The sequence below is a fragment of the Kogia breviceps genome, chromosome 5 (assembly GCF_026419965.1).
Source record: "Kogia breviceps isolate mKogBre1 chromosome 5, mKogBre1 haplotype 1, whole genome shotgun sequence".
Lineage (NCBI taxonomy): Eukaryota > Metazoa > Chordata > Mammalia > Artiodactyla > Physeteridae > Kogia > Kogia breviceps.
Window position 1 is genome coordinate 84,926,852 of NC_081314.1, and position 26,437 is coordinate 84,953,288.

A 26,437-nucleotide genomic window follows, 5' to 3' on the forward strand; every position below is an offset into this window, starting at 1 on the left:
TATTTATTATATAAATATATAAAATAATATAAAACTGGGCCTAAAATTCAAAAAATTGAATTTCTGGGGCCCCTAGGCTTAGAATCTGTAGTTGTAAAAGCTTCCCAGGGATTCTGAGGGTTGAAAGGGGGACATGGGGACATGAAGAGGACTGAAGCGATTATAGTAGCTGCCTCTGGACGGTGAGCTTTTGATGAAATGTCAGATAACTGCCCCTAAAGTATTACTCCTGATTTGGATAAATGATCAAACATTCCAAGAATGGTGACTAAAGATAACTCATTTATCACACTGTCTAGCTGAAGTATTTTAAAGTAAATTATAAGACCACCAACATTGGCATATGATGGCTCACTTATGTGTGAGCTTCTGAAGAGAACAGTCCTTCCTGTCTTGTTTGTATTTTCATTCTCAGCATGTAGCACATGGCCAGACACTTTGTCGTTGCCAGTAAATGTTTTTTGTGTGTGTGTGTGTGGTACGCGGGCCTCTCACTGTTGTGACCTCTCCCGTTGCGGAGCACAGGCTCCGTACGCGCAGGCTCAGCGGCCATGGCTCACGGGCCCAGCCGCTCTGCGGCATGTGGGGTCTTCCCGGACCGGGGCACGAACCTGTGTCCCCTGCATCGGCAGGCGGATTTTCAAACATTGCGCCACCAGGGAAGCCCTAAATGTTTGTTAAATTAAGTTTTCTTTAAAAAGGAGATGGGGGTGACACAAGTAGACATTGGGTTAGGATGCCCTATCAACATAATGTTAAGAATACAAGCTCTGGAGCTGGACTGCATGGGTTCGAATTTCAGCTCTGCCACTTAGCCTTGTGTCATTCACAGTTCAGTAACTTAACTGCTCAGCACCTCAGCTTGTTCATATGTAAAATGGCAATAAAAAAGAACCTATCTCATACGTTTGTTGTAAGAGTCCTCTCTCTCTCTCTCTCTCTCTCTCTCTCTCTGTCTCTCCCTCTCTCTATATATATACTTAAAACCATGCCTGGCACATAGTAAGCATTCAGTATGTTGTATTGTTAAGAAGACTGCCCTCTGAACGGTGCCTGGTACACAGTACATCACTGGCTTATAGGTTTGCTGAATGAATGAATGAACATTCTGCTTTTGTGATTACTTGCCTCCAGTTTTTACCCATTTCATTGTATTCTCCAGATAAGGAATATAGCAGAGGGTAACTTCTGAATGGAAGGTTAGGTTGAGAGTCAAATGGAGTGATCTTGAGGTTGGAGTGGATTCAGTTTCAAGCCCAAACCAGGAGGGCTGAGTGAACACTGGGAGTTTTAAAGTTGAGAGTCCTGGTGACTGCAAGAGAGAAGGGGCATTTTTAGTTGAGTCACTCTGACCCCAGTGCCATGAAGACGGGTGCCCACATATTGGGCTGACCTTCCCAAGATCTAAACATAGATTTCTTTCCACCTCTCCACCCTCCAGCTCTGTCTAAAATAAGAATCTGTACTGGCTTAGGCCTGGATTGTTGTTAGAGATCCAGAGCTTCAAGGCAGCAGCAGGAATTTACTTTCAGATAAACACTGTCCTTTGTTTATCTTCAAAATGTTATTAAAGCTCACACTTAATGCGTAATGAAGGTCATTTAGAGTTATTAAAACCCAATAGAAGTGCAGCCCAGGTTTGGAAGTGCAATATAAATGGGAGAGGGGTTATGTTTTCCTCTACTGGCTTTGGGAATTCCCCTAATCTTTCTGGGCCTTGGTTTCCTCCTCTGACACTCTGTGGCTTGATGACTAATATAAAAGGTTATTTAAAGAACACAATCATAATAATTATAGTGGATCAACCCAGCAGGGGCTAAGGATTTCTTCTGGTAAAGAGGAAGAAAGAAATAAAGAAAAAAAGATAAGGATTTAGCCACAAGGAAAGTTCCTGAATTCTAGGTTAAGAAGTTAATGAAGCCCTTAAGCTAAGGACATCAGTGAACATTTTGGAGCAGGAGAATGATAAGTTTAAAGAGTTTATAGAAGGAATTATCTGCACAGGTAAATAGAATGGACTAGAGGAGAAAGAAGCTGGAGGAAAAGAGACTAGTTTGAGGTTGGTACCAGATCCAGGTTCTTACCACATGTCTGAGGGAACAGGCAGGAAGGGACACATATCAGGCAAATTTTGAAGAAAGTGACAGTGTCTGAGTGTAAATCAAGTATTAGGAGGAAGGAGGGAAATGAGGTGGGTTTTTTTTGTTGTTTTTTTTTTTGAGCACTGTGATATTCTGAGTTAAAGATGACTCAGGCTTCAAGCCTGGATGGCAGATGATGGTGGAGGCTATTACAGTAAGGAGAGGAGGAACAACTTTAGGGGAGATGTTGATTTGATTTTGCATGGATTGAGTTTGGGCTGCTGTCAAGACACTGAATGGCCACATAAATCAAACAGTATGGTTTCATAAACGAGAGGGTGAATGTTGAGGATCAGGGAGGATTTCAGGGCTTTCAAAAGGGCATGGAAGGACTCAGGCATGGCAGTAGTCCTATCACCTCAAAGCTCTCCTCTAAGGGAAAGGAGCCACCTCTTCTGGGGTAGAGGCAGGGCAATGATGGTCACCCCTGGGCCTGGGTGTGCTCAAGAGTGAGGTCAGAAGTGTGTTTAAGGCTGGGGAAAGCAGTATGTCACTTTCAGAATGTCACTTAGGACCACTCAACAAGGAGGTCAAGGACTGGATGAGAATGCAGCAATTTGGGAAGATTTACGTTTCAATATAATTTCCTTTACATGTACAACCAGAGCTTCCTCCTGTAGAGATTTTAAAGGTTAAAGTGTAACAACGGCAGGTGAAATTTTACAAGTTGCATAAACGAAGGCCATTCCTGAAACTTATGAAAAGACACCAAACTTTAGAGTTAAGCCACTCTTCTCTGTGCCTTATCTTCTCTCCTTCGTTGCCTTTGTCTACATGATTAGAGTATTGTCTTTAATTCAATTCAAGAAGCTTTTATTGCATGCTTACAACGTGGAAGACACAGAATGAGAAAACATAGTCCTTGCCTTTAAGGACCTTACAATCCCATAATAGAAACCTGACCAACATGGAATAAGCTATAAACCGCCATTGCGAGGCTGCACGGGTACCAACTGCAATGACATGTGGGTGGCAGGCTTCCCGGGGGAGGTAGAACTGGAAGTGGACCCAGAATTACTGGCAGAATCTGAACGGAGGTAGTGGGGTCAGCAGGTGCAAAGGCTTGGAGATGGCATTGTCCACAGTATTTGTTAGGAGATCCTGGCTTAAGCACATTGAGGGAAATGGCAGGTAACTTTAGTTAGATTGAGTGGGGCCAGACTGAGGAGATCTCTCTTTCTTTTTTTTTTTTTTTTTTTTTTGGTGGTACACGGGCCTCTCACTGTTGTGGCCTCTCCCATTGCGAAGCACAGGCTCCGGACACGCAGGATCAGCGGCCATGGCTCACGGGCCCAGCCGCTCCGCGGCATGTGGGATCTTCCCGGACTGGGGCACGAACCCACGTCCGCTACATCGGCAGGTGGACTCTCAACAACTGCGCCACCAGGAAAGCCCCGAGATCTCTCTTTAGATATGTTGGTTAAGACATCTAAATACAAGAAACCAATCTGAGCAAGTTTACATGTGTAAGTATAATGTGGCGGTTAGAGCCCAGTTGATGGAGTCAGATGGCTTGGTGTGAATCCTGATTTCACTCAGTGCTAGGTGTCTAACCATGGGGAAGTTGTTTAATTTTCCTGTCCCTCAGTTTTCTTATATGTAAAATGAAGTAATACACAAAATTGTTGGGAAGATTACATAAGTTAATTTATATGAAGAGATTAGAATGCTACCTGGCACATACTAAATGCTCAGAAGTTTTAACTTTTCACTTTCTCTTACATAGCATTCTGTATTGAATGAAAATTTTTAAATTAGTTGAATTTTATAATCATAAAAAAATAGGCTTTATTTTCAAAAGTTCGTCATAGTTCACCCATAGGGAGTTTCACTGCTCTGAAGACTACTCTGTCTGAATGAATGTCATTTCAAAAAGGTAGTAAAATCTCAGGCCCCTATACTTCTGTAGGAGAGCCCATTATTCCAATTTCAGAGATGTGTAACTGGTCGGCCAACTTGGAAAGTACTGAACAGCACATAGTAACTCCACAGGAGAAATTTGGTGATTTGGGCTACTTATCTTAGGGACGCAATTACTTGAATAAGTAATCTCAAGGAAACTATTTCTTTCAACCATTGTCAGAGTGTACGTGAATTCGTATGACATTTTTGGAAAGTAATCCAGCACTGCTAACCTTTTGATATATCTGTTGACCTAGCTATTCTCACCAAAGAAATCTATCATATAGAAATGAAGGTACCAGTATGAGAATAGATGTACAAAAGTACTTATTGCAGCATGATTCATAGCTGAAGAAAACTAGAAACAACCTTAATATTCATCACCAAGAAAAACGGTTGGCTAAATTATGACATGCCCACGCTATGGAATGTATACATCCAGGGAATAAATTAAGTCTATGTATAGCCCAGGAGGAATATTCATGATATATTGTGAATAACAAAGGAAAATTGCAGAATGATGTGTGTGCTATGATTTCATTTTTGTTTAAAAAAAACAAAACAATAAACAACAACAATCATGTGTGTATATATTTGTATTAATGTGGAGAGATGTGTAGGACATACACCTAGCTATTAACATTTATAACCTCGGGGCCACGGAAACTATGTGTCTACAGTCTGACTTGTTAAAATGCACATGTATTGCTTTTGTAATTAAAAATATATATATATATAGTAAGGTCGGGTGGATTTTGGAAGGAAATTAACATGAAGACCAAGATTGAAATCACTCAACTGCTTTAAATCAATCCTGGTACTCCTGAATTATAATCTTGTTTTAGGAAGACCTTGTGGGGTAACTGGGGTCTTTATTCAGTCATCACTAGGTAATCCCAAAGATAAGAGGTAGAAGATGGTGTATGAATATATTTACTCCAGTAATCAGAAAGCAGAGACTCTTAAAATTAGAGATCAGAAAGTTTGATGTTGATTCCCAGCAAAGTCCAGGAACAAATCACTAAAAAGTTTGCTTGCATGTATTTAGGAAATAAAGAATCAATTATTAGGAGCCTGCATTTCTGGGAATTAAGTCATGCTAAAGTTAAATTAATCATATTTTAATCAGGGGATTGTTGTAAATATAAAGAATTGGAACTTTTCTCATAATGTGTAAGTAGCCAAGATAAACATGAGTTAGAAATATACGTGAAGGTTCAGAGTATTGACTGATCTGAAAGATGCTTCTAGAGGTAGGTGTCTACCCTTGACCTTCTCCTTTCAAGTTCTTAGCTATAGTTATGAAAAAGGAGTCTACAAAAAATGTCATATATCTGCATATAGATATAGATATAAATGACTTAAAAGCTTGGAGGGAGAGCTAAGTATTCTTAAGGATAAGATTAGGATGTGAAAAATTCCCGACAGGTTGGAGAAACTACAATAATAATATGTAAAGGAACTGGGTTACATGAAAAGTTCATTCAGGTTCAAAAAGTCAACTCCACAAGAAAGCAAGCAAGCTGGATCAATAAGAATACAGACCTTTAAAAGCTGAAGTATTGTGGGTAACCCTAAAGCGACTCTTGGGTGAAGCAATGGAGGATTACAACAAAGAGCAAATGAACGTGTGCGTCTGGTGTACCCTGGGGGAGAAGGCCTGGTATATGGAGCCCAGTCCTGGGACTGCGGTACAAACTGAACAAACGCAGAATTGAGTGACCAGAGAGAGGAAGCCTCTGGAATTCATGTGTGCAGTGCCATGTAAGGGCAGGGATTGACTCTTGAATTACTTGCGTGGTAGTCTCTGTTCAAGAAAAGTTCTCGGCAGGGGGTGGGAGCGACAAGGGTGTGGAGGGGAAACCCATGCTCTGCCTTTGCTCTGCCATCAAGCAAGGTCTGTTACGGCTCCCTTTTTCCTAACCCCACACACATTCCACTTACGTAAAGCCAGGTTTTCTAGAGAGTGGGCAGCGTACCCCTGGGCAAGACAGTTTAAGGTAGCACACAGACCCAGCATTAAATAACATCAAATCTCGGTGAAATTGGTAGTCCGACTCTAAATTTCTTTCAGTCCACTGATTACATATATAGAAGAAAGTCTCCGTTTGGTGTTGATAAGTTTTTGACATCTCCCTTATACTTGTTAATCTTTTCTTTTTAATAAGGAAAAAACAGGCCTGGGGCATAGAGCTTGCAGCAAGCCACGTATCTAGTTGGAATTTTAAACATTGTTATGCTCTCATTGTATTTATTTTTAGGATTAATTTATGATAAGGAAAACTGGTTTTCCATTTAAGGTAATGACCTAAAGTTTCTGATGGGGAGCAAAATAAAATGTGAGGGAGTCTAACAGTGATTTAAAGTAAGAGAACAGGAAGTACTACAGCCCAGGGTAGGTCTGTCTCTAGGGAGGTTCTTGCTGGGAACCTGGGTGGAGTAAAGGGAGGGATAAAACAAAAGAGGGGTTTGGGTTTGGGGAAAAAAAAAAGAACTCCAATCCTGCACATTGAAGAAGTTTCTTCAAACATGTTGTTCTCCTACTGACTGGGGTGGACGGTGCAGAAAACAAAGTGTGTCTGTGAGCATTCACAATGCATCACCTGTCCTTCGGACAAAGGCTCTCTCTCTCTCCTGGTGACCTAGGTGACTTGGCCCAGATGGAGCAGTTGCAGCCTGTTGCTTGCATCATTCACCCAGCCTTTACTGTGGAGAGTGAATCGGCAAGTCAGCAGTTTCCTTTCAAAGCCCATTTATTTAGGTTTTTTTAAAAAAGTCTCAAACGTTGTATGTATCCCCATGTTCATAGCAGCATTATTCACGATAGCCAAAAGGTGGAAGCAATCCAAGTGTCCACTGATGGATGAGTCAATAAGCAAAATTTGGTTTATACACACAATGGAACATTATTCACCTTTAAAAAGGAAGGGAGGGCTTCCCTGGTGGCGCAGTGGTTGAAAGTCCGCCTGCCGATGCAGGGGACACGGATTCGTGCCCGGATCTGGGAAGATCCCACATGCCGCGGAGCGGCTGGGCCCGTGAGCCATGGCCGCTGAGCCTGCGCGTCCAGAGCCTGTGCTCCACAACGGGAGAGGCCACGACAGTGAGAGGCCCGCGTACCGCAAAAAAAAAAAAAAATGGTTTTTAAGAGTTAAACAAAATCATTAAGTATCCAGGAATACCTACCTGGCTATGGAGAAAGCAGTGAAGGTATGTGTCATGTCTCTCTGTCTGTTCCCACGGCCATCGCAGCCATTCTCACCGTTCTCTGCCCTGCTTTATACCCCGGGGCCACATCAACGTGCCCCTTGCCTTCTGGCTTCTAGTTGCAGTCACTCAGTGGGAGCCCCAGCAGAATGGAGGAGGAAAGAAGATTGAGGGTGGAGAATCTCTTCCCCTGGTTCTCCCCCTGCAGGATTGCTGCCCGATGACTGTTCCTTGACCAAAGGTCCCACAGACCTCTCTGTCTCCAGACTCTGGTGCTCCTTCTTCTGGCCTCTTCAGACTTAAGACAGTAGTAGCTCCCACTGGCCCCAGTCCCAGGGAACTACACTGTCCCTTGTGTTTTCTTCACTTCCTACTGACACCTTTTTATAAATAGTTCTTTTATTAAATTCTCAAATTACACAATTTGAGCACACCATCTGTTTCTTGTTGGACTGTGGCTTGATACAAGGTTATTTATAAAGATCAAAGCTTGGGAAACACTGACCCAAAGAAAATCCACGTATATTCCCAAAAGATCTCTCTGATCCCCCAAACCTTCCGGATTCCCAGAGAAGGCAATGGTAAGGGCTGGTGAGTGGTACCATCTTCTTCCCCACCCTCCACCCCCTCTCTTATACCAAGCACTTCTTTCCAATTGCTATTTTTTAAAAAAACATTTATTTATTTATTTGGCTGCCTTGGCTCTTAGTTGCGGCACGCAGGCTTAGTTGCCCTGCAGCATGTGGGGTCTTAGTACACTGACCAGGGATCGAACCCACGTCCCCTGCGTTGGAAGGCAGATTCTTAACCACTGGGCCACCAGGAAAGTCCCACAATTGCTATTTTAATATAGAGAATTCAGCATCTACTGTTTTCTCCAGTCCCACAGACTGTAAATCACATTTTTTGTACATAACAGAAAAACCAATAAAACAATTAAACGATTCAGATATTCCATGGAGTTTTATTTGAAAAAAAAAAAGAGCCTTTTTCCTGTATATGTTTCTGCTGAATCCTAGGTACAGATGTCCAAGGATATGGGGCAATTGCAGTTAAGTATGAATAGGAAAGTTGAAATGGTATCTTTGTAAGCTTCTTTAACTTCACAATGGAGATAAAGCTCTGTAAATGGGGAAAATAACCAAGACTTTTGCGTTCTTTCTTAGCAGTAATGGTTTAGAATAAGTTGAACTGCCACCCCCAATCCAGGGAGATGTATCCTGCCCTTATATTAACTATATACAGGTTATTTTCAGGTCATGAGAAACAGTCTCACTTGCTTGTAAGTTCACTGGCTCACGTAAGCAGACCGTCTTTTTACTGCAAGAGAAGAGCAACAAGAGGGTGTGTCCTCAGGGCAGGTTCCTGGTTGGTCGGGAGAGAGGGCTCAGAGTTGCATGCACCTGTGTTTCCGTGATGTCAGGTGAAAGAATTCTACAATCGTCTATGGGATGATTGCTCTTGGATTACAATGAGCCCAATCCTGTCCTCTGAGGGCCAGGTGTGGTAAGACTAATACTCTAAATGCCTGCTAGAGGTGGGGTAAAGGGGACAGGGATTCTGGATCCACACCCATAACTGTGACCAGTGGAGGCTAAAGAAGAGGAAATATGCAATGAGCAATGTTTGTTCCAACAAAATCTTACAGAGAAACTAAGTATAGCAGGTAATAAATAATATATATATATAAATATATATTATATATAGTATGTTATAATTATCTATACATATTTAATATATATATTTCAGATAAAATGGAGTTTCTTATATTAAAGTGGGGATGGGGAATTAAAGTCCAACCTCTTTGTCTTCTTAGTATCCCAACCCAAGATGGCCCTGCAGGAGGTTCAGGAAAACCCTGGATCTTTGTCACCCTCCGCATCAAGGAAACTCATACCCGTGATGAGATTGCACCTCAACAAGTGTCACATCTAAGGTCAGGACTGGTCCTTGTGGGTGTGTCTGGGGCGGGGTGGATACGGGCCTTACTTGTCATTGATGGGCAAAGGAGCAGTGCAGAACTTCCCGATAATGATAGTCCGTTCTTTTTTCCAGCGGTGGGAAGTCTGAAACGTGAGTTTCACCTGCTTTATCTGGCACTGAGGGCTGGGGTGAGCTATGATTCCTTTTCCGTGGCGTTGCTGTCTAGGTCTGTAAGGGAAAGGCAAAGTAACTTACTGCGGCACACGTTTGGCCTTTGCCTCCCCTTGGCTCCTAGGGGCTCTGCGGGTAGCCTGGTCAGTTAGTTCCTGGAAGGTGGGCTCCACGGTCCTCTGCATCACCTTCACCAGCCCCTTGGCCCACACCCTCACAGCTTTGAATGTGATGCAGAAAATAGGTGTTGCTTTTTGAAAGTAAATAACTGCAGCAAAATAGTAGCCCTTGGATTTTCACATCTGGAAAAGGGTCCTAGTTAGTGAAGAACTGAATTCAGGTTAGTGAAGATCTGAATTCTGACTAGTGAATATCTTCAGTCTCAGGTTCATCTACCTGGAAGTAGAGGCCTCTTCTAGGATGTTCAGTTCCAAGAATTTTGTGTGAGGATTACTCTACTTTAGACTGAGTATGAAAGTGTAGATGGAAACAAATGAACAACCAAACAACAGGCCTCGAAGCCAGACAGAGCTGAGGTGGAATCCACGTGTGGTCTCCTCCCAGCTGTGGCTTTGGAGTCACACAGCCCTAGGTTTAAGCCCCAGCCCCCCCTCCCCTGTGCCCTCTCTGGCCTGTTCCAGTCCCCTCTGGTCTCAGAAAGAGGGACTGTGAGAAAGAGGGAGAGCCCGGAGGGCGCTGCTTTCCCCTCCGCTGTGGCACTGGGTGTTGTCTAAACTGAGCATGGTTTCCCTTTCCTTTCTGACCTCTTCATACTGATGAAATGTCTTCTTTGTGTACTTTCTAACCCAGGATTAGTCATATAGTTTGTTCTGTCCTTTTGAGGAAGATTCGATAAAACGTTTTTTAAAAGCTGTTCCATTTTCTTCCTTTCTCTCTCCTTCTTTTTTTTTTTAAGATTTCAAAAGTGTTTTGAAGTATTTCAGAAGAAAAAAGAAGAAGATTATTCACTTTAAGAGTCTGCTTGGATGGAGAGCTTGCAAACTAGAAGGGCTACAAAGGACACTGTGAGTGAGTGGCCTGGGGACTTGGCCTGGGTAAATTTTCTAATTGGAAGGAAATCTTGGGGTTTCACAAAGTTATAAAAAGTAGGGGAAAGACCACACATAAACCCCCTCCCTTATTTTAAATTTCTGTTCTGCAAGAGGAAACAAGAACCAAGGAATTGACGATAATCATGTTCTGATAGCCTTCTTCAAAACAGTACAAGAATCTCTTTGGGGAGAAAGAAGAAGGAATCTGTAGATGTCCATTCTGATCACTGAGGGAGCTTCTAACAGTGTAGTGGTTGAAGCCATACCTGGAGATTGTACTGCTACTGGTCTGGGGTGGGGCTTGCTGTCAGTATTCTTTAAAGCTCTCCAGGTGGTTCTAACAAGCAGCCAGAGTTGTGTGTCATTGTCATGATTCCTGCCAGTGTCGGTTCATCTACCAGAGGGCTGGAAAGGTGATAAAAACACCCTTGCAGAAGTAACGTGACCTTGAACTGATCTAATGAAAATTACTCAGATATACTCTGCAAGGCTCACGTGGGCACCCCGAGATCTGTGTGGGTGTCCTGACTGCCTGCTGTCCTGTGCTGTGCGGCCTGGGTGAGTTGGAACCCTGCCTGGTGGTAGAGTGTTTGGGAGCCCAGACGTGAGCTCCTCCCAGCAGAAACTTGTCTTTCCCTGACAGCACGGTTAATATCCATCACTGCAGCCTGAGAAATGTTTCCACACCCAAATCTGATCCCGTCACTCTCCTGTTTAAAATTCCCAGCAGCTCTCCAAACTGCTCTCAGGATAAAACCCCAAATCCCTACCCTGTCCTTCCAGGCGTGGCATGCTCTGACCCTGACTTGCCCCTCCAGCCTCCTCTCCCCATGCCTGGTCCCACTGCTGTCTGCTCCCTGTGTCATATCTCATTAACCCCTGGGGTGGGGGGAAGGATCCTCCAAATCCTTCAGATCTCAACTCAAACATTGTTTCTTCACACTTGGTCAGGCTCTATCTTATTTGTTCTCATAGCCCCTGACAATTGTGCATTTCTGTGTATGGGCACCGGTCACGTCCCTGTTTGTGCTCCATCCATCCCCCTGCAAACCACACTTCTCAGGCTCCCCAGCACAGGCGGGACACTGCTTCAGGCAGAGATTTGGAGGAGCTGCATTTCCTCCCAGCTTCCAACTCCTGCCAGTCATTCCCACCCTCCACCCCCATCCCATTCCTTGTTCCACCAACACCACCTGGCTTTGTCCCTAGAGCTCTGGGGTGGAGTGACTCTTGTTGCTGATCTCTGCCTTGCCTCCCCATCCTCCTTTTGGGTTTTCAGTTCTCCCAACACATTTGTAATTAGCTCTTTGTGTTAATTTCCTTCTATTGGACTGCCTGGCTTGGGCTCTTGTTTCCAGACTGAGCCCTGACTGAGACACTGATTTATCTGATTAGTCTGTCTCCTGCTGGCTTGTGAGTAACTAACCAAAGACTTTTTAAAGAAACATGCACCACTGCTGCTGAGTTCCTGTCCCCTGCCAGGCTTGCGGCTCCCTGCAGTTGAGGCTCTCTGCCTGCTTACCTCAAGCCTGGTCTCACCAGCTGAGAGGCCCAAGTGTGACCCAACAAAGGAGGGAAATCAGCCCCAGTTCCAGGAATTGGCACCACTCAGCATCAACCCTGCTGGCCCTCACCTTGCACTCATTGGCTAACTGACCCTCTGCCTGAGAGTCTCTTCTAGAAACCCATCTAGTTCTGCTCCCCTCTCCTCCCATCCCTCCACCCAGGAGTAGGTGCTTCCCAGGCTCTGGCCAGCCCTCCCTGGGCCAATGGCTGAGGCCTTCCTACTTGCTGACATCCCTAATGCCCCCTGCCTGGATTCCTGATGCTGTTTCCTATCAGGGACCCAATCCCCAAACTCTTACCACCTGTTGGGACATTCCATTACTGCTGTCTGCCGGCTTGTCTGCTATTGTCTGAATACACTATATCTGGACCCAGTACTGATCCTGAACCTGGAACAGTTGCCCAGCATGTGTCTGTGGGTCCATCTGTGGCAGGTGCCACCCTCACCCCCATCCCCAGCTCAGTGGGCTCCACCCACCCATCAGTGATCGCACAGTGCCTGTTCTGGGATATATGTGCATGTATGTAAATGGAAGGAGGGAAGCCAGCCATGTGGGACACTTACGTACATGGTGATCTTGACCGAGGAGGTGACACTACTGCTAAGGAATGTGACCGTGATGCAGGTGTCCTGGTTTCTCAGCTCCAGCAAGTAAAACTCCACGAGGCTGTGATGCACTAGGAAACCAAAGCAGAGCAGACAACTGGGCCAGAGGTCAGCGGGTGCAATGCACAAAACGTCCCAGAGAGCAGCAGGGCAGTTAGGAAATCTCGCTCTAGCTCTTAGCAGCTGTGTGACCTGGAGCAGATTACCTGTTGTCGCAGGTTCTCAGCTTCCTCTAGTGTAAATTGGGATAATAAAATTACATATCCCACAGGTCTGAATGAGAATTAAATGAGTTAATGCATATAAAGTCCTTTGACAGTGCCTGTGCCTAGCAATCATTCAATACATGATAGTTTTTATTATTACTTATAATCCTAGAATGTGCCACTCTTTGGCACTGTGTCACTCTTTGTTACCGAGTGACATTATCCTGATGGTGTGATTTTGAAAGAACCAAAAAGGGTCTACCTTATACTAAACAATTAATTCATAAAATAGAGCAACGCCTCTCCCCCCGCTTAGCATACACCCTGTGTCAGGGAACCCACCATGTGTGCAGGAGATGACTACTGCCCTCCCTGTGGTGGCTGGGTGCCTGTGTGGCATCTCCACCCACTTGGGCAGCACAGACACTGAGGCTCTCAAAGCTGGTATTGTCGACACAGACTGGCTGAGCAGCCTGGTTCACGGTGATATCCCCAGACCTGCTGCCCCTTTGGCAAGAGAGGTTAAGAAAGGTTACAGCTTCCCCAGCACACCATCCTTTCCTCATTAAGGGGTAAGCCCATCTGGTGGCACCATGCAGTGACTTTGTCTCCGAACATTTTCAGACTCCTTTGGTGGTTGGGACATAGCAAGAGCTCTGACCTACCTGTACTTTTTCATTTGTCATGTTTTATGGGTGAACGTTGCGAGGAGGGACTAAGTGAATTTAAGGAGAGTCAGCTCTAAGTTGGAAGAGTGATGTGGTCCATCGGGGCTCATGGGGTTAGTAACAGGACTCACTGCCAAGAACACCCAAGAAGACGAGAGGGTGCTACATGTCCCCCGCTCCACAGACCGAAACATCAGATGCCACGTCCCTTCTGTCTGTCTTTCTCAGGTGTTCATTATGGATGCACATTGTTATGTTGACGGGCAAGGGCTGAATTGGAGTGGATATTTGCAATGTGGAAAAACGGCTAACTTACATAGCTTTAGGAATTTAATTCTCTGGGCTGAGTTTGATATATTATATCGCTTCTTCCTTTATCAGCATGTATCACTGATTAAGAAAGTTTCCTGAGGTTCTGCTTCTCTCTTCTCTGATTACCCTGAAAGCCCTAGGAGGGCCAGGTCTGCTAACGTTGGGTGGGTGGGAGCTGGTATTGAAATCCAACCTGCTTGGGGACATGACATGGGAAACAGCACATGAGCCGTGGATGGTGTGCCAGGGTAACTGGGTCCAAGGCCAGGCCTGCTGCTTACTAGTTGTATCGTCTTGCCTAAGTCACTGAACCTCTCCGTGCCTCAGTTCCTTCATCTATAATCAATAACCCCCAACATCACCTCACAGAACATGATGAGGATTAAATGAGGTGATGGGGAGAAAACATTTCGGGTGCAACACTGCTCTACAAGAGAAAGGTAATATTGTTATAAAAATGATTTTTTTGGAGAAGATTCTCTGTCCATTCTGGTGCCTGCCTGGCAGAGGCCAAGGGTGGCCGCAGGCCAAGAGTGCTGGACAATGGGAGCTCAGTGCCATGATGGCTTGGGAGTGGGTGAGAGTGGGAGCTGCCAGGTGGGTTACCCGGTGGGTGCTCCGTACCTTCCACCCCCAGGAGAGGATGGGCCCAGCTCTGATGCTCAGAATGGAAGGCTCAGAAGAGGCAGGCCCTGGGTTTCCCTGGTGGCGCAGTGGTTGAGAGTCCGCCTGCCGATGCAGGGGACACGAGTTTGTGCCCCGGTCTGGGAAGATCCCACATGCCGCGGAGCGGCTGGGCCCGTAAGCCATGGCCGCTGAGCCTGCACGTCCGAAGCCTGTGCTCGGCAATGGGAGAGGCCACAGCAGTGAGAGGCCCGCGTACCGCAAAAAAAAAAAAAGAAGAGGCAGGCCCGCTGAGGTTTTTGAACAGACACAGCCATACTTCTGGGGGAATGGGGAGGGAGTTTCACAACAAAAATGAAACAGTCAGAAAATGTATGGCTTGGTGAATCACCCTTAGCAGGGACCTAAAAATGCCTTTAACTTCCAGGTGTTCCTCAGGCTCCCTGGCTGTGCGGACAGAGAGGAGCTTCCGCAAAGCTGCCCTGGAGCCGGAAGTAGAAACGGGGTGTCTGGTCCCAGCAGCCCTGCCTCCGACCCGGACAAAGTGCTCCCTCAGGCTGACCTCTGAGGGGCGGCAAGACCAAAGAGTAACTGAGAAATACAGCTGAAAAGAGCGGGTTCTTGGAAGAGGGGGCAGAGACACAAGTATGGAGGCAGATGATGACCTGGAAAAGGTAAAGATTTTGGAGTCAGAAGACCTGGAGTTGAATGCTGACTTCTTCACCCACCCATGTAGCCTTGGGCACATCACCGCTCGGAGGTGGGTTCTCAGATGAGCTGATACATGTGGAAAGCCCACAGATGACTCTTGGAACCCACTTTATTCCTAAGAAGTAGCCACGTATTCTCTCTGGCATGAAGTTAGAAACACCCCATCTCATCTCCCAAATTCTCCCATTGACAGAGGGAAGGGAATTATTACTTACTGAGTTCCAGTCACTGTGCTGGTGATTGTGTACTATGTATTTTATTTTATCCTCACTATTGATTCTTTGAAATAGGTACTGTTATTTTTCCCATTTTCCACATACGTATATAGAGGTTTAAAAAAACTTGTTCCTGATGACACAGCTGGTAAATGGAGAAGCCGAGATTCAAATCCAGGTCTGGGTGACCACAGAGCCTGAGCTTTGGGCTCTGTCTCACACTTCACCAGGGCCTCTAGTACCAGGAAGGTATAGCCACAAAGATCCCTCCACCAACCAACCAGACACCAGCTGATCAGAAAATCATTTAGAATTAGGATGGTCATATAATGTCCCATCCAAACCAGCGTACTTCTATTCTGAACACACAATAAACCAGGATAACAGGACGCCAGGATAACAAAATCAGGAAGTATAGTCAACCTAGTTAAGATGCAAATAGCATAGGGAAGGAGGATGGTTCAGCCTGTAATGTATGTCATAGATTCTAAGGCACCCATTTTTCTCACATTAAACATCTCTCACAATCGCTGGCATCTTAGCTTCAATGAAATGCAGTGGTTAGGAGCCATAGTAAACAGCTGGAATATGTATATGAAGGTTCAGTTTTCCTCATGGACCCTGACCTAGGAGGGCTGCCAGAGTGGGAGACACATAGGATGGGCAATAAGGAGGGGGAAATGTATGCAGGAAGGAGAAATCCAAAAGGTACTCCCAAATACCACTCCAGAGAGAACCTACACTGGAAGGTAGGTTTCCATGCGGGGTGGGAAGGAATGAGGACCAGTGTACCGACAGTAAGGTAAGATGCCCCCAAGTTCTCATCCGTAGAGCAGTGGTTTGGGCTAGCTCTGAAAAGGTTTGGTTCTATCTAAGACCAGTAGCTGCTGTCCCCCACTTCTCCCTTCCCATGACATTTTTGCCCCAGTTCTTCACCTCCCACTTCAGCTACCATGCTGGACTGGACACAGCCCAAGACGGAGCCCTGGACTCAGCTGGACAGCACAATGGCAGAACACATTTGCCCGCACTCACCACAATATGGAGCCGTGGAAGTGGTCAGGAGGTAGACCTTCACTTCCTTGGGAAGTGGCTCTATCTTAACACCACCTTGTTCCACCAGCCCTGGAGATAAAGAAGCAAAGACAGCAGAGCCCTCACTGAGGAGGCCATTTCAGGGCTCCACAGCACCCAGCCATGTATCGATCAATTCATGCACCCATTTATTCCACAGACAACTCCACTGTATACTCATGATGTGCCATGCCCTGCGGTGAGTCCTGGGATACAAGCAACCCCATCCAGATGGGAATAAACATACAGGTAGACAACAAATACATTCTGCAGATTATCTGGCCCATTCCCAGGAAGTATTTATAAGAAATTTGAAATGATGTCTTCAACTTGCAAAACAATCTATATGACAGTTGTTTTAATGGCATTAGTATCCTGTGCACTGGAGCACAGGGAGGTGTTTGAGCTGAAGAATAGTGGTTGACAAGTCAGAGAAGGGCATTCCAGGCAGAAAGTACAGTCTGGGCAAAGGGACACGGGGTGAGGAAACATGAAATACTCGTGGCAGTATGAGTAGTTAGCATCCATGTGGTGCTTGGAAAAAAGGGAAAGTCTAGATGCTTGATGAGTAGGAAGTAATGTTGATTCACTTTATTATGGGAAACCACCCCTACTTTAACATTTTGTCAAGCTGATATTCATTTCATTTCTATAAGCAATGGCAGGCTGCTGCGGTTCTGAGTGGCAGCCAGGAGTGGGAAGTGGGGGAGTGAGGGAGGGGGGAGGATCCATTTACACTACCTAGGCGTTTTCCTGGAGCCCTCCACACTGGATGACCCCAGGATGTTCACAGCCATGATCTGCACAGGGTGAGTTGAGGCTGGAGACTCAGCCTTCCTGAGTCCTTCTCTCCAGACTGGTCTGGATCATCCAGGAGTGTGCCCAGGTCACTCGGCAGTTAGGAACCCCTCCAGCTGGCATGTGGTCTCACACCTCTAAGGTGGGCACAGTGTGCCAGCCTTGGGGATTCCCTCAAAACACTTTGATTTACAGCCTATCAGGAATTGGAGAATGGCTGGCCTGATGAGGAAGACCCATGGTGAGCATCGGGTCTGAGAGTGGGTACAGGCAATCTGGACTATACCAGTGCTTCTGGAGAGCATCCTGAAGCTGGACTTACATGCCAGTGCCTGTGTGTGTGTGTGAGGGTTGTGTACAGAGCCAGTATGGCATCAGGCAGCGGTATAGAGGGTGAGGGGTGGGACACAGAGAGCTAAACACCACCTTCCAGGTGAGGACAGGCTGAACGACTCATTGCTTAAGTTTTCTTTACCCCGCTCAGATAGACCTCTTGACCATAGGAGATCAGGACTTAAAGAGGTGACAAGACTTGAACTTTCCCCAAACTGTCAAAGGAAGCCAAAGGGGTAGCATTTACCGATCCTTGGACAGGAAAGCAGAAAAGGGTTGAAACAGTCCAGACAGTGTCCAGCAAGGAAGACCTTGTAGCTGGTACAAGGAAAGGCCATCAATGGACAGGAATTCTCCAGGGCGCTGATGTAGAGGTGCACAGCCCTCATGTGATCACAGATCAGATAACTGTAGCCTGAACAGGGCAAAAAGAACACAATGAATGTTTCAGTTCAAGACAAATGGAAACTCCCTCCATGCTACTTACTGTAATTCTATTGAATTTTATACTCCAACAGGCTATAAATACATGGGATGTCCCCTGTGCCACATTTTTAAAATATTAATGAACATGGTTACTACACTCTCATTTTTCTTTTTAATTTTCCTGGATAACTTAGTTAATTTACCAAGAAAATTGTTTACATACACACCCATTCTTCCACGATCATAAAAACTCTCTTTCAGAAAATGGGAGCATACAGAGAGCTGGCGATCCCGACCCTCCCTCCCAAAACGGATATGTCTGCACATTTTTACCTCTTCAGCATCACCCACACAACCAATTTTTTACAAACTCATTATACCCAACCCAGCAACAAGACAATCAAGGGAGTCCCCCGCTGTCCACAGTCCATCTATGAAAGCCAATGCATTAGACCTTCAAGATGGCAGAGTAAGACACAGAGATCAACTTCCTCCCCACAAATACATCAAAAATACATCTACATATGGAACAACTCCTGTAGAACACCTTCTGAACGCTGGCAGAAGACCTCAGACTTCCCAAAAGGCAAGAAAATACCCACGTACCTGGGTAGGGGAAAAGAAAAAAGAAAAAACAGAGACAAAAGAATAGGGACGGGACCTGCAACAGTGGGAGTGAGCTGTGAAGGATGAAAGGTTCCCACACACTAGGAGCCCCTTCACTGGAGGAGACAGGGGCGTGGTGGGAGGGGAAGCTTCGGAGCCACAGAGGAGAGCGCGACAAGAGGGCTGCAGCAGGCAGAGTGGAGAGATTCCCGCACAGAGGATCAGTGCCAACCAGCACTCACCAGCCCGAGAGGCTTGTCTGCTCACCCGCCGCGAAGGGCGGGGGCTGGGAGCTGAGGCTTAGGCTTCAATTGGATCGCAGGGAGAGGACTGGGGTTGGCGGCGTGATCACAGCCTGAAGGGGCTGGTGCACCACGGTTATCCGGGAGGGAGTCCGGAGAAGTCTGGAGCTGCCGAAGAGGCAAGAGACCATTGTTTCGGGTGCACAAGGAGAGGGAATTCAGAGCACTGCATAAACGAGCTCCAGAAATGGGCTCGAGCCGCGGATATCAGTGCAGACACCAGAGACAGGCATGAGAGGCTAAGGTTGCTACTACAGCCACCAAAAACCTGTGTGCAAGCACACGTCACTATCCACACCTCCCTTCCCAGGAGCCTGTGCAGCCACCACTGCCAGGGTCCCGTGATCCAGGGACAAATTCCCCGGGAGACCCACTTCAGACCTGGGGACACATACAGACTGAAAGTGAGGGGTTGGAAAAAGATATTCCATGCAAATGGAAATCAAAAGAAAGCTGGAATAGCAATTCTCATATCAGACAAAATAGACTTTAAAATAAAGCCTATTACAAGACACAAAGAAAGACACTACATAATGATCAAGGAATCAATCCAAGAAGAAGATATAACAATTGTAAATATTCATGCACCCAGCATAGGAGCACCTCAATACATAAGGCAAATGCTAACAGCCATAAAAGGGGAAACTGACAGTAACACAATTGTAGTAGGGGACTTTAACACCCCACTTTCACCAATGGACAGATCATCCAAAATAAAAATAAATAAGGAAACACAAGCTTTAAATGACACATTAAACAAGATGGACTTAATTGATATTTATAGGACATTCCATCCAAATACAACAGAATACACTTTATTCACACGTGCTCATGGAACATTCTCCAGGATAGATCATATCTTGGGTCACAAATCAAGCCTAGGTAAATTTAAGAAAATTGAAATTGTATCAAGTATCTTTTCCAATCACAACGCTATGAGGCCAGATATCAATTACAGGGAAAAAAATGTAAAAAATACAAACACATGGAGGCTAAACAATATGCTACTGACTTACCAAGAGATCACTGAAGAAATCAAAGAGGAAATCAAAAAATACCTAGAAACGAATGACAAGGAAAACACGATGACCAAAAACCTATGGGATGCAGCAAAAGCAGTTCTAAGAGGGAAGTTGATAGCAATACAATCCTACCTCAGGAAACAAGAAAAATCTCAAATTAACATCCTAAACTTACACCTAAAGCAATTAGAGAAAGAAGAGCAAAAAACCCCCAAAGTTAGCAAAAGGAAAGAAATCATAAAGATCACATCAGAAATAAATGAAAAAGAAATGAAGGAAACAATAGCAAAGATCAATAAAACTAAAAGCTGGTTCTTTGAGAAGATAAACAAAATTGATAAACCATTAGCCAGACTCATCAAGAAAATGAGAGTCAAGACTCAAATCACCAGAATTAGAAATGAAAAAGGAGAAGTAACAACTGACACTGCAGAAATACAAAGAATCATGAGGGATTACTACACACAACTATATGCCAATAAGATGGACAACCTGGAAAAAATGGACAAATTCTTAGAAAAGCACAACCTTCTGAGACTGAACCAGGAAGAAATAGAAAATATAAACAGACCAATCACAAGCACCAAAATTGAAACTGTGATTAAAAATCTTCCAACAAACAAAAGCCCAGGACCAGATAGCTTCACAGGTGAATTCTATCAAACATTTAGAGAACAACTAAGACCTATCCTTCTCAAACTCTTCCAAAACATAGCAGAGGGAGGAACACTCCAAAACTCATTCTACAAGGCCACCATCACCCTTATACCCAAACCAGACAAAGATGTCACAAAAAAAGAAAACTACAGACCAATATCACTGATGAACATAGATGCAAAAATCTTCAACCAAATACTTGCAAACAGAATCCAACAGCACATTAAAAGGATTATACACCATGATCAAGTGGGATTTATCCCAGGAATGCAAGGATTCTTCAGTATATGCAAATCAACCAATGTGATACACTATATTAACAAATTGAAGGATAAAAACCTATGATCATCTCAATAGATGCAGAAAAAGCTTTCCACAAAATTCAACACCCATTTATGATAAAAACTCTCCAGAAAGTAGGCATAGAGGGAACTTACTTCAACATAATAAAGGCCATATATGACAAACCCACAGCCAACATCGTTCTCAATGGTGAAAAACTGAAACCATTTCCTCTAAGAGCAGGAACAAGACAAGTTTGCCCACTCTCACCACTATTATTCACCATAATTTTAGAAGTTTTAGCCACAGCAATCAGAGAAGAAAAAGAAATAAAAGGAATCCAAATTGGAAAAGAAAAAATAAAACTGTCACTGTTTGTAGATTACATGATACTATACATAGAGAGTCCTAAAGATGCTACCAGAAAACTATTAGAGCTAGTCAATGAATTTGGTAAAGTAGCAGGATACAAAATTAATGCACAGAAATCTCTTGCATTCCTATACACTAATGATGAAAAATCTGAAAGAGAAATTAAGGAAACACTCCCATTTACCACTGCAACAAAAAGAATAAAATACCTAGGAATAAACCTAACTAAGGAGACAAAAGACCTGTATGCAGAAAACTATAAGACACTGATGAAAGAAATTAAAGACCATACAAACAGATGGAGAGATATACCATGTTTTTGGATTGGAAGAATCAACATTGTGTAAATGGCTATACTTCCCAAAGCAAACTACAGATTCAAAGCAAACTATCAAACTATCAATGGCATTTTTCACAGAACTAGAACAAAAAATTTCACAATTTGTATGGAAACACAAAAGACCCCGAATAGCCAAAGCAATCTTGAGAAAGAAAAACGGAGCTAGAGGAATCAGACTCCCTGACTTCAGACTATACTACAAAGCTACAGTAATCAAGACAGTGTGGTAGTGGCACAAAAACAGAAATATAGATCAATGGTACAGGATAGAAAGCCCAGAGATAAACCCATGCACATACGGTCACCTTATTTTTGATAAAGGAGGCAAGAGTATACAATGGAGAAAAGACAGTCTCTTCAATAAGTGGTGCTGGGAAAACTGGACAGCTACATTTAAAAGAATGAAATTAGAACACTCCCTAACACCATACACAAAAATAAACTCAAAATGGATTAAAGACCTAAATGTAAGGCCAGACACTATAAAACTCTTCAGGGAAAACATAGGCAGAACACTCTGTGACATAAATCACAGCAAAATCCTTTTTGAACCATCTCCTAGAGAAATGGAAATAAAAACAGAAATAAACAAATGGGACCTAATGAAACAAAAGCTTTTGCACAGCAAAGGAAAGCATAAACAAGACGAAAATAGAACCCTCAGAATGGGAGAAAATATTTGCAAACAAAGCAACTGACAAACGATTAATCTCCAAAATATACAAGCAGCTCATGCAGCTCAATTAAAAAAAAAAAAAAAAACCAATCCAAAAATGGTCAGAAGCCCTAAGTAGACATTTCTCCAAAGAAGATATACAGATTGCCAACAAACACATGAAAGGATGCTCAACATCACTAATCATTAGAGAAATGCAAATCAAAACTACAATGAGGTATCACCTCACACGGGTCAGAATGGCCATCATCAAAAAAATCTACAAACAATAAATGCTGGAGAGGGTGTGGAGAAAAGAGAATCCTCTTGCACTTCTGGTGGGAGTGTAAATTGATACAGCCACTGTGGAGAACAGTATGGAGGTTCCTTAGAAAACTAAAAATAGAACTACCATATGACCCAGCAATACCACTACTGGGCATATATACCCTGAGAAAACCATAATTCAAAAAGAGTCATGTACCACAATGTTCATTGCAGCTGTATTTACAATAGCCAGGACATGGAAGCAACCTACTTGTCCATCAATAGATGAATGGATAAAGAAGATGTGACACACATATACAATGGAATATTACTCAGCCATTTAAAGAAACATAATTGAGTTATTTGTAGTGAGGTGGATGGACCTGGAGACTGTCATACCAAGTGAAGTAAGTCAGAAAGAGAAAAACAAATACCATATGCTCACATATATATAAGGACTCTAAAAAAAAAAAAAAGGTTCTAATGAACCTAAGGGCAGGACAGGAATAAAGACGCAGACGTAGAGAATGGACTTGAGGACACGGGGAGGGGAAAGGGTAAGCCTGGATGAAGTGAGAGAGCGGCATGGACATATATACACTACCAAATGTAAAATAGCTAGCTAGTGGGAAGCAGCTACATCGCACAGGGAGATCAGCTAGGTGCTTTGTGACCACCTAGAGGGGTAGGATAAGGGAGGGTGGGAGGGAGACGCAAGAAGGAGGGGATATGGGGTATATGTATACATATAGCTGATTCACTTTTTTATACAGCAGAAACTAACACAACATTGTAAAGCAATTATACTCCAGTAAAGATGTTAAGAAAAAAAAGAAAGGTTGGTGTGTAAGCACATTCATTGTATTATTATTAACAAGAATAATAAAAATTGGAACCAACCTAAAAAAAAGAAAAGAAAGCCAGTGTGTTGAGGTTCACCTCACCAAGTGACTGATACACTGTATTTGCCAAATGTCCCAATATAACAGACACTTGGTTTTCTGGTTATTGTTGTTGTTGACTATTTTATTTTATTTTTTTACAGCAGGTTTTTATTAGTTACCTATTTTATACATATTAGTGTATATATGTCAATCCCAATCTCCCAGTTCATCACACCACCACCACCACCACCCACCCCCACTTTCCCCCTTTTGTTGACTATTTTAAAATTTGTAATAATTAACACTGAATGAATTTGCTGGGGCTAAGAGGTCTATAATGAGCCATAACTCCAGGGTTTAGGGTCTTTAGACTCTTCTTTCATCTTGGGACCCCCTCTCTGGGACCAGAAACAAGTCTGAGCTGCTTGCTGACTTTCCTTTCCCCCAGAGTTGGGATACTGTCTATGGCCAACCTCCTTCTAGCTACAACAGGGAGCTGGGAGACACAAACTAAACCCTTCTCAGATTGTGTTATGAAGAAAAAAAAAGTGGCCAATTAAAATGCCAAAGAAATTTTCAAAAGCCATTAAAATCAAACCATCCCATCTGATCAGAATTGCTGAAAATTTATGAATTGTTAAAAGAAACATGTTTTTGGAAAATCAGTAAAGTTGGTAAGTTTGGATTAGTGGTTACTCAACACAGATGTCAAAAGAATCCTTAAAATGTTAAAATTTTGGTAAAGCAGGAAAAGGTTAAAAACATAGTAATCAGAAATCAAAACATTCCCACATGAAATGTTGATAGGTTGGCTATATTCATAAGAATATAAGAAGACTACACAATTCTTAACGCTTAGCTTTTGATACATTTAAAATTATTTAAAATTATGCTAAAAATATATTCAATTAATATATCCAAAAAGAACATTCCAGAAGAATACATTTAGAAGAGAAGAAATGTATATTCACTGAATGTATTCAAGAAGATTATCTTGAAAGCAATTGTAGAGAACTTAAATTTAGTTCGTTTGGGGAAATGGTCATGCACTGAATTGCTCCTTTAGCTAGCTAGCTTTGGGCACTTCAGTCTGTTTCTGCCACAATGAGGCTCTGCAGAGGATGTAGCTACTGTGGACTCTGCCACAAAGTGGGGCCCAGGAAGAAGAGAGGTTATTGGCTTGAGTGACATTGGATCACAGCAGGGCCTAAGAAGTGGGGAGGGAGCCTAAATACGGAGCAGCTTTTAATTTCAGGCACTCCTCCCCTAGAATTCCTGGGCTTCAAAGACATCCATTTAATAAGTGCTGAGTAAGCTTCATGGGACACAGCAAAGGACACTGTAAGGAAGACCCCCTGTGGCCCATACTGGCTGACTCAACACGAAGCCTGTTGGTAAATTCCGGTCTCTGGGGCAGCCAAACACCAACTCTCTCTGGCTTTCTGACCTGCATAAATGGAGGTGGGACAGCCGGGTTGGTCTTGGCCTCCGTTGACGTAGTAGTCCACATGTCCAACAGGAATCCGAATACCCAAATCTGCAAGGAGGCAGAACCCCATTACCCTCTTACTGCAGGGGCCTATTTTCCAGGTCCCATAGCAGGGTCCACCGGCAGCAGAGCCTGAGGTCTGACCTTGGGGGCCCACCCCCTCTCTGTGCTGAATGGGTGCCCACTTCATTGTTAAGTGCTGGTAGACTACAGAACTAGCCCTCAGATGGTTTTCTAAACAGGTTTTGCTGTGTTGAAAGGAAGCTAAGAATAAATTTATAAGAAGATACTCATATTTGCCTAATAAAATCAAGAAAAATATCCCTTAATATAAGTTTTTATGAATCAGTAAATGTTATAATAAGCTTGGTAAATTTCCTTGTTGAATAGTTTCTATTTTGTTTCAAGTGATAGTTCAGATATGTGTGTGTGGGACCACATTTCCAGTCTCCCACATATTTTTGTGTTTTCATGACTGAGCAGAAATATAATCTGGCTACAAAGAGATGAGTTTGAGAGGCTGTAGCCTGCATCTCATCATTGTGACTATATCTGACCCCTCAGACTCGGTCAGATTCAGCTGCCAAAGACCCTGATTTTCTTCTTCATATTATCTATCACAGTTGTAAGCAGCTGAGCGCGTATTACTTGCTTAACATCATCTATCCAGGGGTTAAGTGATGACCTAGAATTCATCCTCGCCCATCATCTGTAGGGTCAGCTCTACCTCCAAAATATATTTTGAGTCTTTCTACTCTCCGTCTCTACTGCCACCACCTTCACCCATGCCTCTATTGTCCCCTTCACCCAAGCCAGCACTGAAAACACCCTCCAGTGAGCCTTCCCTTACTGCTCACTGGCAGTCCATTCTCTGCCCAGCAGCCAGAGTATTCTTTTTTTTAAAAATAAATTTATTTACTTATTTATTTATTTTTGGCTGTGCTAGGTCTTCGTTTCTGTGCGAGGGATTTCTCTAGTTGCGGCGAGCGGGGGCCACTCTTCATCGCGGTGCGCGGGCCTCTCACTGTTGCGGAGCACAGGCTCCAGACGCACAGCCTCAGTAGTTGTGGCTCACGGGCCAAGTCGCTCCGCGGCATGTGGGATCTTCCCAGACCAGGGCTCAAACCCATGTCCCCTGCATTGGCCAGGCAGATTCTCAACCACTGCGCCACTAGGGAAGCCCAGCCAGAGTATTCTTTTAAGGAAATCCAAATCGCCGCCCTCTCCTCACTGATGATAGAATAAAATTTAAACTCCTCGCCATGTCCAGACTGGTCCTGCTCCCTTTTCTCAGCACATCACTCACTGCGCTCTAACCGCGTGGCTCTTCTGCCTGCCCCCACCCACAAGGCTTTCGTTTTGGCTGTCCTCTCCCCCTAGAGTGTTCTCCCCGCTCTTTCCAGTGCTGGCTCATTCTCATCCACAAAGTCTCACCGCAAATATCACCTCCTTGGCCCGATTTTCCTCAATAATCTTATTTGAAGTAGACCCCAAGCCCCCTGCTGAGTCACACTTCTCCCATATCCCTCATTATTATAATCACAGGGTGGAATTATCTTGACTGCTCACTTGTATGTAAGCTCCACCACGGCAGGGCCTTTACCCATCTTTTTTCCTGCTCTATC

General features: G+C 44.1%; 1 protein-coding gene and 1 long non-coding RNA gene across 6 annotated transcripts in view; one reads left to right on the forward strand and one right to left on the reverse strand.

The window, feature by feature from the left end:
- The window catches only part of PLA1A (phospholipase A1 member A), a 72,945-nt gene that overhangs the window by 32,843 nt on the left and 13,665 nt on the right, over positions 1–26,437 (reverse strand). For 2 of the 5 annotated variants that reach the window (XR_010840764.1, XR_010840763.1), the window contains exons 6-9: positions 24,771–24,860; positions 17,758–17,925; positions 16,341–16,430; positions 12,528–12,640 (exon numbers count right to left, since the gene is read on the reverse strand). Coding sequence is in view for 2 of the 5 variants with exons in the window: in XM_059064742.2 (XP_058920725.1) it covers positions 8,486–8,570; positions 9,240–9,401; positions 12,532–12,640; positions 16,341–16,430; positions 17,758–17,925; positions 24,771–24,860 (704 nt within the window). In the remaining 3 variants the exon portion in view is untranslated. Of the gene's footprint in view, positions 1–8,200; positions 8,571–9,239; positions 9,402–12,527; positions 12,641–16,340; positions 16,431–17,757; positions 17,926–24,770; positions 24,861–26,437 lie in introns of those variants that run through there. The other 3 variants (XR_010840765.1, XM_059064742.2, XM_067034526.1) reach the window with 3 other exon arrangements.
- On the forward strand, positions 8,827–18,085 carry LOC136794263 (uncharacterized). Its single transcript, XR_010840773.1, has 4 exons — positions 8,827–8,916; positions 9,067–9,186; positions 10,261–10,369; positions 14,807–18,085. It is a non-coding gene; the product is annotated as an uncharacterized lncRNA (long non-coding RNA).